This window comes from Medicago truncatula, chromosome 1 (genome assembly GCF_003473485.1).
Source record: "Medicago truncatula cultivar Jemalong A17 chromosome 1, MtrunA17r5.0-ANR, whole genome shotgun sequence".
Classification (NCBI taxonomy): domain Eukaryota; kingdom Viridiplantae; phylum Streptophyta; class Magnoliopsida; order Fabales; family Fabaceae; genus Medicago; species Medicago truncatula.
Genome location: NC_053042.1, coordinates 35,352,874 through 35,369,463, shown reverse-complemented (window position 1 = coordinate 35,369,463; position 16,590 = coordinate 35,352,874). Strand labels below are relative to the sequence as shown.

At 32.5% G+C, this 16,590-nt stretch overlaps 1 protein-coding gene across 1 annotated transcript; it reads left to right on the top strand.

The window, feature by feature from the left end:
- Positions 1 to 7,816: 7,816 nt before the first annotated feature.
- Positions 7,817 to 10,203, top strand: LOC11429558 (F-box/kelch-repeat protein At3g23880). The gene is made up of 2 exons (XM_003590500.4): positions 7,817 to 9,181; positions 9,802 to 10,203. Exon 1 carries the CDS (start codon positions 8,013 to 8,015, stop codon positions 9,177 to 9,179), a length of 1,167 nt encoding a protein of 388 aa, XP_003590548.1. The 5' UTR covers positions 7,817 to 8,012; the 3' UTR covers positions 9,180 to 9,181; positions 9,802 to 10,203.
- The last annotated feature ends 6,387 nt before the right edge of the window (positions 10,204 to 16,590 follow it).

Here is a 16,590-nt window from a genome sequence, read left to right as displayed (position 1 = left end):
CATTTGGTATGAACGTCTAACATTAGACGACGGGAGAATAACGTTCAATATCATCATCTAAACCAAACTAACAAGAATTTAATCTTTTGAAAGGAACAATAGAACTTCGGGGTGAATGCTTGAGAGTTGTTATTTAGTAGGTTTGAATTTACCCTATTTCAGAGGTAACACAATTGTTGTACCACATATCTCTACTCGAATATAATGTAATGAAAGGACATATTTAGGAACTTTATGTATGTAATGTAATTTAATTTAATCGAAATTATTCAATACGCGACTTTATTCAAAGTACCATAATGTAAACCAAAATTTACCAAAATGCGTGCGGCATATAAATAAAACATAAAAAAAAAAATAATCCAAAACAATTAGATATTACAACTTATTACATTCAATCATCTTCCTTGTCACACAAGTCAATTGGGTTGTCCTCAACAGTCCCCGGGGCACTTGCTTTTGGTTGAGGACCAAAATAGCATGTCCACCCGTTCCATTGAGTTTTTATGAGTATTGCTGTAGGTGACGTAGGTTTAGTTAATGTTTTTTTTTATGTTGCGGTTTGGTTTGGTTGTTAAAATAAAAATCGCAAACTGAACCAAATTAAATCATGCAGTTGAGTGCAAAAATGATCTGACTACATCAGAACCAAATGCGTTTTTTCTGATTTCGATTTGAGTTGGTTCGATTTGCGATTTTTCTATTAGTTTGGTTCGATTTTGAACATCCTTAGTTAAAACGACCTAGTACGAATTTCCACTTTGTTTTTCACGTGTTACATCATCTCTCATTTTCTTTAATATTGACATTTTTAATTTTATTATATCTATTGTTATATTGTTATCTTACATTCAATACAACATTCTCATATTTGATACGTTTATTTTAATATTGTGTTGGTTCTTTACTTACTGACATTGTGTCTCATACGATATCATAATTATAAGTTAAAAATTTTAGTCGTAAACAAATGTATAATACAGTGTATCATTGGTTGATATTTGAGAAAGGAAATAATGCGAGACTATTCAACTTCCAATATGTCAATTGTCATCGTTCCTTTTCAACAATAACCTCGTCTTCCCAACTCATTAACTCAAAAATCAAAACCATAAATTAAAATTAATGGAACGAATTAACTTAAAAAAAATAAATGCGAGACATAAATTGAATTTGGGGCTTTAGGGTTCATGTAAATCCCCAAATTCAAATAATATGTTATACACATGTGGATTAAGCCACACCAGCTACAATTCTACCACATCATTGAAACAGTGACAACTCATCCAATTTTGTGTTAGAATTACTGTTGGGGGACCAAAACTGTTTGATTTCAAAATAGGCGGCAAAAACAGTGAGCAGACTAAAATAGGGGTACCAAAACTGTAATTAAGTCTAAATCTTTCATGGATTCCTCACACACGGGTTAATAAGATGACAACGTTAAATAAGTCAAAATTGGTCAAAAGGACGAATATTGTAAAGGGACTTATTCACATGGGACTAAATTTTTCATTTTTTTATTAGGCAGCCAAAATCACAACATTTTGAAACTTAGGGGGACAACAATACACTTAAGCCTTTATACGATGTTATATATTGGCCACACAAAAATGTCGGTGCATTATCGACCAAATTAAATATGTCGGTGCATTATGAACAAAAAAAACTATGAACATCAACAAAAAAATTCCATACCGGTTGTTATACCCTGATTTTGAACCTAAAAATACACATTCAAATTTCTTTTCTAACACTGATATTTGTCAATTTACTGTTGTTTTACTCTGAACCTTTACTCTCTTTTCATCTGCATATTTTACTGTCTCTGTCTCAAAATATGTTCAATCATGATTTTCTTGCATAAAACTATCCAAAGTGTCTTTCTTGCATTACAAGTCATCTGAAAACTCTCTGAATCATTGCTTTGTTTTCTCGCATTTTATTTCAAAGCAGTTGCAAAAAAATCATACAAAAGGGTATTTTGGTCATTTCCTGCAGTGGAACCCATTTTAGTCCCTGTAATTGTCTCTGAGTCTTTTTAACTTGTTTTACAAATCATTGTTGAATCTTTGTTTAAAACTATTTCAAAAATTGCATCTGAGTCAGGTTGAGTCATTTTAGTCCCTAGGGGCATTTTGGTCTTTTCCCATCAAAATTTCGACAGAGAGGTATTTTAAAATACCTCATTTTTGTAATTGGTTCATTTTAGTCCTTTTGTTGGTTTTATTTTAGGTTTTACTTTATTTTTTTTTCCAATTTACCAATTTTAGTCCAATTTTATTTTAATTGCATTTTAGTCCCTGAAACAGTTTCTAAAATTGCATTTTAGTCCAATACTTTTTAAAAATTGCATTTTTAGGTCTTTTTTGTAAATTGCAGTCCAGTCCTTCAATTTTCTTATTTTGCAGAAAGGTCCCCAAGTCCAAATGGTACAAGGCCGAGTTTGTTATGTCCAAATTACAGGTGTCATCATTTCATTGGTCCAGGATCACACTTGGCAGCTTATAAATAGTGCACAGTGCCACACAGATCCATAGAATTCACGCCACCTCAACAAACAGAATCACAGTTTTCTCTCTCCATTCAGTTAGATCAAAATCCAGAATCACAAAGAACACCAAGAACACTCAAACCCTAAATTTCCAGAATCACAATTCAATACCAAATTCAGTGAATCTTTCGCAATTCTTAGAGATTCATCACTGAATCTTCATCATCGAATCGGTTTCCTTCGCAATTCAAGGTGCGAATTCGCCATTGGCAAACTCAAGCACCGATCACGAAGGAATCAGTGAGAAGAAGAAGAGAAAGAAGACGAAGAAGATTGAACCGGTGAAGAAGAAGAAGAAAGTGAATCAGTGAAGAAACACCGATTTATTTTCGGTTTCGAAGCAACAAAGCAACAAAAGAATCAGATCGAAGCTTTCCAAAGATCTTCGTCGAAAATCTCCGATTCAAAATTCCAGGTAAAACCTAAACACCTTTATTTTTCCATAAAAAGCATCAACAAGAACGAATCAATGTAGATCTTTAAAGTTTCAAAGAGTTTCATTCGAAAAACCAAAAACCTAAAAATATTTTCAAAACCGTAGCAAAATCTTTAGATCTACGTTGATTCAAGCTTTATTTGTGAAAACCAGTGTTAGAATCATGTTTAGGATGAAGAAATGAAGAGATTGATGTATGATTTGTGATTTTCTGGTGAGATTTTAGGTTACCGGAACCTGGAGATCTCGCCGGAGAAGATGAAGTTTCCGGCGGATCTATGAAGATTCCGGCCGAACTTCATCATCTCCGGCCGCTCAATCCAGAAACCGGCGGAGGTAGAGAGAGAGAGGTGAGAGCTTTTCTCACTAGGTTTAGGTTAGAGAGAGAGAGAGGAGAAAGAAGAATGAATTGAACCGGTCCCCAAACCTTTTTATAACCAACTGAACCGGACCGGTCCAATTCTGGTTCGTTTCCCCTCAATCTAGACCGTTGGATCTAGGTTTCCATATCCTGGATCAATCCAACGATCCCTGTGCTTTCCTGTGTGATCCGGATCTGTGTGCTTTGGGCTTGGGCTTCCAGTTTATTTGTTTCTACGTTTTTTTCTTATTTTCTTGCTATTTGCACCTTGTTGTCTTGCTATCTGAACCCCCTGCTTGTCCAATTTTCTTGCAAAAAATTCCTAAAAAATTTCTATATGTTTCTTGATGTATTTTTAATATTTTTGTGATGTTTTTACATGTCAAAAATTGATAGAAATATATGTGTATTTTTTTTGATAGTTTTTTTTTTCTTTTTAGTGGAATTTTGTGCAATTTTTGCCACATTTTTGTTCATAATATTTTGATATATGACATGGATGATTGATATGCAATTTTGTGTTGAATATGCTACTGTTTGTGTAATTACTTTACTGTTTTTGATGTGATTTGTTAGTTTCTTGTGTCGCAAGTATTGTATTTCTTTTCATGTTTTGGTCATTGTTGTCATTTTTACCGTTTCGCCTCGTAATTCTTTGCTTACTTTTCTTACCATTTTACACCTTATTTTACTAACATTTTATTTCTTGTTTCATTCACCTCATAAGTATTCTATCATTTCATCTCCATTTCTTATAGTTTAGGTATTTTACCATTTAATTCCTATGCTAAAATTAGCATGTAAAGTTTAGGTAGTTTTAATTCCTCTTTTAATTTCTTGCAAGATCATAGAATGTAAACTAGGGCCAATGTAACGGACAATGGACTCTCTAATGATGTACACCGACACAAGCACCGACACGCACACACGTTGTATGTTGATTTACCGCTTTAGATGTATGCTTAGGAAACGCGATACTTAGAAAAAATATCAATTTTCCAAAATAAGCAAATTCCATCACTTGAAAATTTTTTCCTAATAAACTTTGGAGTCAAAACTCCATTGAATTTTCCCTTTATTTTCTTAAGAAAAAACTCAAATGAACTCTAATTCCAACTTAGACCTTTTTTAATAATAATTGAACCAACCATTCACCTTTTTCTTCTCTCATGCCTTTACGACCTCTTTCTCTTCTTCAAAACCACTTTCCAAAACTTAAAATCAATTGAAACACACAAAAACACTTTTGAAAGAGAATTACATGGAATTTTGATCCCTTAAAAGGGTATGTAGGCAAGAGGTCAAAACCTCTCCAAGTCCAATAAAATAAAAATCCAAACACTCCTCCCCCCATTCTTAACATAAACAACTTCCTTTTTTAATAAATAGCATTAAAAATAAAGCGTAGACATAAAACTAGGAAAACGGTTCCTATAGAGTACTATAGTCGTTGCGGGTGCCTAACACCTTCCCGTAACGAAAACGACCCCCGAACTTAGAATTTCTAAGGGTTTTCTCAATTTTGCCCTTCCCAAGAAAAAATAGAGATTATCAAAGATTGAAAGGTTCAAACCTAAATAATGACTTGATACCCCAAAATCGTGATAACACCGGTATCTAGTGAAATTTCTTTATATTCATCTTCTTCAAATTCTTCCTCCTCTTCATCTTCACTATCCATAAGAATTGGAATGACTTCATTGCTCTCCTAATATGAATGACTTCAAAATACATAAACAAAGTGATATGAGATTAATCTAAGACACTTAATATGAGTATTTGGATTTAGTGGTGGTTGTTTTCTAATTGGGAAAAAAGTTTAAAAAATAACGGTTTCATGTTTTGCCAACTCAACCACAACTTTATTGTAACAAATTGCAATAATGTGACCCATATATAGTAACGTCAACCACTTCTCTTTTGGTGCAAATTTATTATTTGGTGGAGGGTACAAATCATTAAGATATATTGAAAACATTCCTCACTTCCAAATAATGGCATATAATCACTTTTATGACTAGTTAACTTTTTTAATCAGTGCACTACATGTCATAGAGTGATTATCTTCATTCGTACCAACATGCTTAATTACAACTCATAATTAAATTACCATTGCCTAAAGTATCCACAATTTTTTCAATATATGGGCGCATGAACAAAAACATCCCATTAAGACGAGGGATGGACCTTGGAACCGAAGTTGGCGATGAATTACTTTTTTTTTTTAGAGGATGACAATTTTTTATGATATTTGTGTATATGGAAATTGGGAATCAACTTACTCCCATAGAGATGCATATCGACTGGTCGAAACATCATTTGGTGTAAACCTTACTCTTTTTTGACATCCTTATATTTGGCTTTGCAGTATCTCATGCACTTAGCTTTAACATTTTTAGTGATATGAAATTGACAAAGTAATGCGGTAGTTTAAGGGAAAACAATGGCGACATCATTCATCAATGTGATATCCTTGTCTGTCACAATCACCTTTGGATATTGCATGCATAATTCAGAAGGTCTAACAACATTTGTTGAACCCAAGTGAAGTTCTCATATTTTTCAAATGTCATAAAAGCAAAACCAACAGAATATGCCTTTTCAAACGAGGTTACCCTAACTACCTTAAACAATGACATTCAATACACATTGGTTTTATGCGTGGAGTCTATGATCAAAACTGTTGAAAAAGTGTTAAACAACTTTATAGATTTTGGATGAGCCCAATATATATACTGATCAATAGTAGAATCATATTTGCTTCTACACTTATAAACATATTTGTTATCCTCCATACATTTTAACAACTGTTGCATCTCTGACTTTTCAACTCTAATGGAGTTTTTGAACCTTTCTTATCCATTTTATACTTGCTTTATATTCGTCAAATTGTCCTTTTGGCTATCATTCAAATTCATTAGAATATGCTCAAACTCCACCAAACTCTTTGTCAAGTCAACAACAATCTTCTTATCTTTATAAGTTAATCTATCAGCAAGAAGGTGATCTTCCAACTTTAGCTCCATCTTATGGTTGTGAGCTCACATTCATTTACTTCCTTCTTTACATAACCATGTAACCTAAAAAGACACCCACATTTCTTTGTCCCCATGTTTTCTCATTTCGATTTCTACCTGGGTGCTTTGTACTCACCACTTATCTCATAAGCCAACACTAATGTTGGCTTCTTCCTTTCATCACCATTTTAGAATTTGTCTATAATTAAAGTAAATTATGTCCTTGTTGCTTGTCGATGAACCCAATTAACCATATCATCTCTAACTTTCCATTTATCTTTGGTGTCGTATATACTTCATTAGCACAAATTTTGAAAACTTTAGAACCAACAAGAGAAAGTTTCACATTAACGGAAGCTTCAACAATATTTGTTTCACATCAATGGAAGCTTCAATTATACTACATCCGTTCCAAAATGCATGTCGTAGTCAACCACCGCACACATGCCGTTAAACAACTTTGACCATTAATATCTTTAATTATATATAATAAAAAATTATAAAATTTTGAAAATATTAATTGAGACAAATTAAACAACATCTTACATGCAAACATTTGTGTTTATATATTAGTTAAAAAATATGGTCAAGGTACGCTATGCAAATAATGCACAGTGTAAAATTGTGACATGTATTTTAAAACGGTTGGAGTTGATGATTTGAATTCAACGGAAGACTCGACATTACTTGGTTTTGACTAAACATAATTATCAACCACATTTTGACCATAACTATCAATAAATAATAAAACATTGCAAAAAAAAAAAAAAAAGTATTTAAAGTTAATTAAATCATTAAGTGCAACAAAATATATATAAAAAAAAAACGCAAAAAACCAAAAACTGGGCAACTACGACAGTTAAATGCCATCTCTGGTTGTGGCACGTACGAGAGTTAGCTACCTTTTAGTGTGCCACGTGATGTGGAATAACAACTTCACATGGTACACTGTTAGTTTTTTTTTCTTTCCTTTCTTCTTTTTTAACGTGAAGTTAATAGAAGGATCAATGACAATATTTTCACAAAGGGTAGGGATCAATATCATATAAAATAGTGCATGAATCAATGTTTGATTTATCCACTATTCACATAACATACTTGACCTTATTTTTCTACTATTATATAAGATAAAATGTTTTATTTATCTCGATGAATATTTTTAAGCTTTGTTAATACAAAATTTAAAAATATTAAAAATCAAACATGTGTATAAAGTATATATATGTTTTTTTTTTTTTAAACCGCATATCTCCGCGCGCAATTATGAAGAGTGATCCTTCGAGTATTGTGCGATTCAAATGAGCGGCAAGTTCTTCCTAAAAGTTTTAATTATGCTATGTTTAAGTTGGATTCGAACTAACAACCTTAGTTAAGTCAAAAGAGACTCGTATCATCTCATTAGATTCTATTGACGAAGTAAAAAAATGGTGACATATTTAAGTCAAAAATTTATCATCTTCAGTTTAGTGTTTGAAGTACAAAACCCTAAATTGGGAAACTAGGGATGTTGATCTCTGCGATAATCATCCAAACAACTTAGCCTCCAAAAAATTTCTTCACGTTAGACTGAACCCATTCCTGAATTCGCAGCAGCATTCAACAACGGCACCACGTTAGGGTTCCGTTTGTATCACCGCCGTTGTCATGAATACCCGATCACGAATGTCGCTGTCGTCTTCACCAGTCTTTCCCGACGATATCATTGCCGAAATCCTTTCCTGGCTTACGGTGAAAACTTTGATGAAGATGAAATGTGTGAGTAAATCATGGAACACTCTTATCTCTGATTCTAATTTCGTTAAAATGCATCTTAATCGATCTGCACGACACTCACAATCCTATCTAGTATCCGAACATCGCGGTGATTACAATTTCGTACCTTTCTCTGTTCGTGGTTTGATGAATGGCCGTTCAATCACCCTTCCCAAGGATCCTTACTATCAATTGATTGAGAAGGACTGTCCTGGAGTTGTTGGTTCCTGCAATGGATTGGTCTGCTTGAGTGGTTGTGTTGCGGATGTTGAGGAGTTTGAAGAGATGTGGCTCCGTATCTGGAACCCCGCCACCAGGACAATATCAGATAAGTTGTATTTTAGTGCTAATCGTTTGCAATGTTGGGAGTTTATGTTTGGTTATGATAATACAACCCAAACTTATAAGGTTGTGGCGTTATATCCGGATAGTGAAATGACAACAAAGGTGGGAATCATTTGTTTCCGTAATAATATTTGGAGAAATATTCAAAGTTTCCCTGCGAGGCTTCTTCAGTTCTCTATTTGTAGTAATAGAACGTTGTATGCTGGTGTACATTTGAATTCCACTCTTAATTGGTTAGGGTTTATTCAGGACGGTGATCTTGCTCCTCAACTTGTGATTATTTCGCTTGATCTAGGTACAGAGACATACACACAATTTCTGCCACCTCCAATTTCTCTGGACTTGTCACATGTTTTACAGAAGGTGTCACATGCAAAGCCAGGTGTTTCTATGTTAATGGATTCACTTTGTTTCTATCATGATTTGAATGAAACCGATTTCGTTATATGGAAGATGACAAAATTTGGAGATGAAAAGTCGTGGGCTCAATTACTTAAAATTAGCTATCATAAGCTTAAGATGAACTTGAAACCTGGTATCTCAATGTTCAATCTTTATGTGAATGGTGATACACTCGTATTTGTAGATGACCAGAAAGAACGGGCAATTCTCTATAATTGGAGAAATAATAGAGTAGTGAAAACTAGAGTTAACAAAAAGATATGTTGGTTCTCTATAAACCATTATGTCGAAAGCTTGGTTTCAACAAGTTGAAAGTAAGTTCTTCTCTAGCCATTTTTTCCTTTACTTCAAAACTTTGTTATAGATACAATGAATCAACTGCCTGTCTTGAATTTCTTGTCTATTACTCATTCATGTAAGTATATTTTAAGCATATTCTTCTTGATCTGATTACACCAATTACAATACACGCATGATGATTTTGAATGGTTATTTTGTTTGTATACCTATAATGATATATGGGGGAGCCTTGGCGCAACGGTAAAGTTGTTGTCATGTGAGTTCAAGTCTTAGAAACAGCCTTTTATGTAAAAAAACAGGGTAAGGATGCGTACAATACACCAAAATGGTGGGACCCCTTCCCGGACACTGTGTATGTGGGAGCTTTGGTGCACCGGGTTTGAAAAAAAAAAGAGCTTATAATGATACATTGCTAGTGAATTTAATTCTTAAGAACAAAACGCTTGTTTCATGTGTCGTACAGAATTGTAATATTGCATTATGGTAGAAACTGATTTCTTTATTTTTATTTTCACAAAGGGATATAGCTGCACTTTTGAGAATTAGACATTCAGTTTTATTTTGAATATCTGTTCTTTTTATGTGTTTTCTTGTTTCATTCTCTTGCTTAACATTAGTCCTTTTCGACTTATAGACTCACAAAGTCAACTTCAAGCAAGTCCAACATTATTGATGGTGCATGCCAGGATGGTAGAATGAAAGAGGCTTATTGGAGCTACATTCTCTGATTCGCATTAGTTATGGTATTTGTTTTATATAAGACATTAATGGTCCTCTTGATGTCCTTTAGCTTTTTTCGGAACATTTGTAGCAACTTATTGCTTTAATTATTATGTTGTTTTGCAATAGTACTCCTGCTTGCGTAAAGGCAAATGAAAATCTCCAACTCTTTATGAATGAGTTGAGTACACTTTTTGAAGGACCATTTGATTATGATATCAATATTTATGTAGTTGCGCAAAATACTTTGAATGATATAGCTGTAATATATGGTTCACTACTACATCTAAATTAGAAATGTACTCCAATTTTCTTAGTATTGCTGACTTCTACGATGTATCTTAATGGTGAACTCAGAGCTTGTCTAGATATTGGTGCTAAATTCGATGTTGATAACTAACTTGGGTGTGTTTGAGTGTGTTAATTGGTGCTAAATTTGATGTTGATAACTAACTTGGGTGTGTTTGAATGTGTTAGTGTGGGAATAAGGACTTGTTGAGCCACTTATCCTGTGAAAACCAGTTCTAAGTGTGTTTTATAGTAAGTTAAAAATATATAACCATCATTGATTTGGACAACTTGGTGTACTATCATTCAATCTTACTATCTTGGTTATACTAGTTACATAAGTTTCAAAGTGTTGACTGTTGATGAAGTGAGAAATTTTACAAAGCTTGGATTTATGTTGAAGTAACTGTAAATTAATTATCTTAATCGGTAAACGTTTTGTCATGTGTCTATATGGTTTCTAGACAGGGTGTTCTATATAACTATCGTTATTATAGCTTGAATGGACAAGTTTGGTTGCACACTTTTTTACAGTAGCATAATGTAAGGCTCCTACTAAGGACTAATAGAAAGTAGGATTTGCAGTGTAGTTGGAGACATACTTTGAGAGTCTATGAGACTCTGAATCCATTAGATAAGTGTTCCACATCAATTCCTAAAAAAGAAAAGAAATCAAGCTGGCTAATATCTTCTAATGAGAAAGTTGAGTTTAGCTTGATGATGAGTTTCTGGATAAGAAGTTGGAGCTTTCTTACAAGGAGTTTGGATCTTCTACTGAGTACATTAGCTGTAGGCAGTAGTTTTCTGATTTAAAGTTATTTATATATTTTGCTATGAAATGACACAACTTGACTGGAAGGTTTTAATCTCGAATAATACATACTGCACTTTTTATTGGGCAGTCGAAGTAAATACGGCAATTCTTAAAGCTATTTAGTGTGTGTTTGTTTTAGTGGTTAACCTGATGCTGCTGTGCGGTTGCGCAAAAACTTGTATTCTTAGCTTCACAGAATGGTGGTAAAAAAGGCATTGGGATGCGAGAATGCTAATTTAAACGCTAAACCAAACAATGGCTTAGTTGTATTGGATTAGTCATTTAATTTTTTTTTGTTGTAAATTGGTCATTTAAGTTACATTAGGTGTCCACAGCTACTATTTTTATGCATTTTGTAACAAAAATTCACAAGTTTCCTTATGTTTCAGATGTGACGGAACGAGGTTCGTCACTTATCTTACGAGGTTGTTTTCTAGTGAATTAGTTGTTGAATTTGTGATACTAACAAGCCTAATAGATGTTTTTTCTGTGTTGATTTCTCTCGTGATAGTCATTTTGTGTACAAAAAAAATAACACATGGCGAAAATATCTAAAATCATGAGCTTGATGTCGACAAGTATTAAAATTTGTTACGCCATGCCAATACCATATATTTGTATTTTTGTAATTTCATAGATTAAAAATAATACTCTGATATAAGTAAGGTATAAATAAATATTCAAAAAAATAAGAAGGAAGGTATAAATACATTTTTTTAAGCAAAATTAGAATGAATTTCTTTTGTCTTCTAAGCGTCTTCTTTTATAATTCTTACTTCTTGATCTAATGGGTCTCTCTTTGGTCACGCAGACCCATCAAATTGTGATTCAGAGTTTCAACTTCTCATTTGACACGAGTGCGCGAAGATAGCTGCTCCTCCTAAATGAAGTTCCCCCGTACATAAAAGTGAATTGACATCTATAATCTCATAGTTTCTCACCTTTTGAAAAAGCTTGTTTGTGAAGTTATAGAAGTCTATATGTTCCATATTATTGACCACAAACAATCACGCGAAAAAGTAAAAATGATTTTTTCCATTATTATGAAACACTACTTGTATCCCTAGAACTTCGCACAAGGCATGTGATTTGACAAAATGATTATGACGGAATTAAAAATAGCAAGTATTTTCTTCAACAAATTTTTTGACACCAATTGCATTCTTGAAAATTGAAATGCACTTGAACTTGGACAGAATTTCAGTTACCTCATTCAACTATGACGCAGAAACTAATACAACCTCTGAAGAGTTACTTGTTATATCAAACTGCGATTGAGAATAGAAACTCTCGAAAGGTTTCAAGTAGGATTAACTTGTGGATATTAAGTTGTACTTTTCTGACTTTGCTTCTCTACTTGGTTTCAGTTTCTTCAATTTGCAGTAGTTTAACTTTACTGTTAAAGAAAGCGACAAGCACTTCGTATTCTGTTGGCAGAATGAAAAACTTGATTTAAAGTAAGAGGAATATTTGATGTCTAACTAGAAAGAAGTTGCAATGATTACAAAGATACGAAGATGTATACGCCTTATTTCGAGTAGTGAAAAAGACTTTACATTATCTTTTCATATGTCATGGTTAAATCTGATCTGAACCTTGAGCAACAAGTAACAACATCACAAGATGTCGAGATTGCTACAGAAAGCTACACGATTTTTTTTACCAGTAACATGATGCAACATTTAAGATTAAAAAACCATGCAAGCTCGAATGACAATCTTAGAGATTTAACAACAAAACAATGAGATCCAATGTATAAGAGCATCCACGTTATCTGTATTAGCTAATTGTGTAACATTAGTGATAAGTGATAATATATTGAGTTTAGTAAATATAGTAGGTATAAATAGATAAACTGAAATCAAACATTATTGAAGAGTGATGACTTGGTTATTTATGAGTCAGGTACAACATTAACAGCTACCTACAGTACTAATTGACTATGGTAAGTGCACAAACTAAATAAAGCAAGAAAATATACATTGTGGTATTGAATAAACTAGGTTTTTATGAACTGTAGCAATTATACTCTAGTACTCCCGCAAAAGTTCATGTTGGGTGACAACCATGAAGAGAACTGAGCTACGAAGAGGATATTGAGCTATACAATAAAATACTTGGTTAGCCTCACGCCTAACATGCAAAGAATTTAAACTATAAAAAAAGACATTAAAATTAATACAATTTTTAAAAATAGATCCGATAAAATTAGGGTATTGTTGATCGTTCAGCGCCTGAATCACATTAGAAGCATATGATTCTAATATAAGATTTAGAAAAGATATGTCTTTTGCAAATTGCAACCCCTTCCGCATAGCTAAAGCTTTTGGTACCTATGAATTTAGTAATGAAAATACTTGTCAGCAACTAGCAGCAACGACAACACCTTCGTTATCTCTCACTGCAACACCAATACCTCATTTACCCCCCTCTGTCGGACATGCTGCATCAACATTTAACTTATAGCAACCACTGACAGAGGTGTCCAATGAACATCAGATGAATAAATTTGGATATCCACTTAGCGTCTCCAACAAGACCGTACTAGAACTATTAAAATTAGCAATAGATCTCAGTGCCTTTTAAACAATGGCACCTACATCAACATTAGTCCCTTCAAAACATTTTTTTTTTTATTTCTAGTGCACCATAATATGGACTATAATATCATTACTAAAATCATTCAAAAATAATATTACTAAAAAAAAAGGCTTAAATATGTAGCTAGTCCCTCTAAGTCGGTGAATTTTTCGTTTTTGGTTTTCATCCCTGTATTTTTTTTAAACCGACCTTGCAAGATGAATATTTTTTTTTTTACTTTTGACCTTAACATCAAGGTTTGTTACAAAACGTGTATGTGGCAAAAAATGCTGACGTGGCATATGAGTTGAAGAGTCAATAAGTGAGAGAGGCAAACAAAAAAAAAACAAAATTGACAACGGACCAAATCTAAAAACATCTGAAATCGACAAAACCTCTAATTTTTTCATCTTCTCTAACTTTACTCATAAATTCATCTTCTTCAATACATTTGCTTAGAAAGTTTCATATTCATATCCAACACCTCTTAATCTTCATCTTCAACTCAAAATTCATAATCCAACAACCCAAAACCATAGTCAACATAAAAAATCCTAAATTTTTATAACAAAATAAAAAAAAAAATTTAGAAAACAAAAAAACTTAACAACAAAGGAAAACGATTTTCTCTCTAAACCTTAATAGCTTGTTGCATACGAGTTTATCAACATTTTTCAAAGAAAGTGCTTCAAAAACCACATTAAACCGCATCAAAGCACAAGAATCATATGAATTTCCTATAGTGTAAATCCAATTATAGCTAACGGAATTTTCAATTTCTTTATTTCATAATTGTTTATCTCCGAAATTTGAAAAATTAATCAACCATAAAACTAGAAATTGGAAAGGAATGGTTCATGGTTTTTCATTTGCTATTGTTGATGATGGATTTAGATGCTTGACATGGTTGTGGAGGTTATTGTTGGGGGTGATGATGAACAGGTTCTTGGGTTGTTGTTCCTGTTCTCCTTTTTGTGTGTGTGCAATATGAAGAATAAGAAGAAGATGATGAGAGATTTAAAGAGCATCTACAATGGTAGTTCACTAATAGGGACTCATTTAATAAATTCCACATGTACATCTCATTTATTTATAATTTTCTTTTTAATAAAAATTTCTATTAAGAACTCAATGACTCCAATAACAATACACTAACAGATACTTAAAAGAAAAGTGCTTAAATAGGTCTCAAACTTTACATCATTGTATAAAAAGTAATTTATTTATTAAATTATAAATCAACTTATAAGATATTACTTCTTTTGAAAGTAGGACCAACTTATACATATTTTATTACTTATTTTGAACGTAGGTTCCGTTAATTGATCATGAGAGAGATGACCTTTATATAGTTGCCTTTTACTTAAGAGTAGTGTTATTTGAACAACCATATGAGATAACTTTTGTGACAATTTATTTTTTCTCTTTTCATTGGTCAAAAACAATGGAGAGAGAAAAAGGAAGAGGGAGAATAAGAGGATAATGTGAGTATGAGAGAGAAAATTGTCAAAAAGTTGTGAGAAAGTGGTTGTACAAATATCATTTCTCTATAATATGAACTCTTTTTTCTTCCTTCAATAGATGGTCCTTAATAGGGATTGATCCTTGTTAAGTAAGAAACCTTTAAGGACCCTCCATTGGAGATGCTCTAAGAAATATCAAAGTATTAGAGTTTTTGATTTGTTTGTTGATTTATGACTTTTTTTGGTTTTGTTCCTCTGATTTATGATTCAACCAAATTTTTGCCACATCAATTTGTTTTAAAGCAATTGATAGAGAGCGATTCTAAAACATTTGATTATTAAGGGGTTATTTTTAAAAAAAATACAACGATTAAAACAAAAAACTCACTAACTTATGGGGACGAACTACATGTGGAAACTATAAAAATAAGGGTTAAATATGATTTTAGTCCTTACATTTTGTGTCCTTTTGAAGAATAGTCACTATATTTTATTAAATGTTTTTAAAATTATCACATTTTATCTCCGTTATCAAAATTAGTCTCTGCTGTTAATTCTCTAACGGAATGATGATGTGACAGTTAATGGGTCCCAATTATTTTAGAGTTCAATATGTTTTCGGTCCCTACATTTTACGTGACTTTGAAGAATAGTCCTAACATTAATAAATGTTTTTAAAGTCACTCAAAATATATTCCTCATCTTTCCTAAGAATTCATTTCTCTTTCTAAATGAAATTATTGTGACAAACAAAGATCTGTAATTGTTTTTTATTTTTTATTTTATTTTTTGTTTGTTTACTTTCTATTTATATCCCCATTGTTTTAACTAAACATTCACAAGATCTGAGATTATTGTGACAAACAAAGATCAGCAATTTATATTCACTTAAGTTTGTGGTTGGTAGTTTTTCTCCTATACACAAGTAGATATGTAGTTCCATTTTGTTAGTATTGCTGATTTCTACTATGTATCTTATTTGTGACTGTCCCAGAGCTTGTGTAGATATTGGTGCTAAAATAGATGTGGATAACTAACTAGTTTGGAGCTTTCCCACATTTTTTACAACTAGTTTGGATCTTCTAATGAGAAAATTAGCTGACTGTGAATTTTATGGTATTGGCTGATAACTGTAAAAGATTGACAATCAAATATCCATGATATTATTTTTTTAAAAGAAAGAATCAAATATCCGTGATATGTTTCCTGAGAAAATAAAATAAAAAATCAGTCGCTTGTTTTAGTTCAAACCCCATATTATAATTCAAAACCCACGGTCCAAAAAAAATAGTAAATAGTCAATTTCCCCCCTGAAATTGTAAGTTTCATCAATTATCCCCCTGAAATTAACAAAACTTCAATTACCCCCCTGAAATTTCACAACGTTAGTCAATTTACCTCCTCCGTCAAATTTTTCTGTTAGTGAACATGACGTTTTGCAAATACCCCCTTGAAGTTTTGCACTTATGTGCAAAATGCCCCCCAAACTTAAAAATTTATATTATTTTTTTCTTAAAAACAAACAATTAATAGTTAAATATTAAAACTAACTATTAAT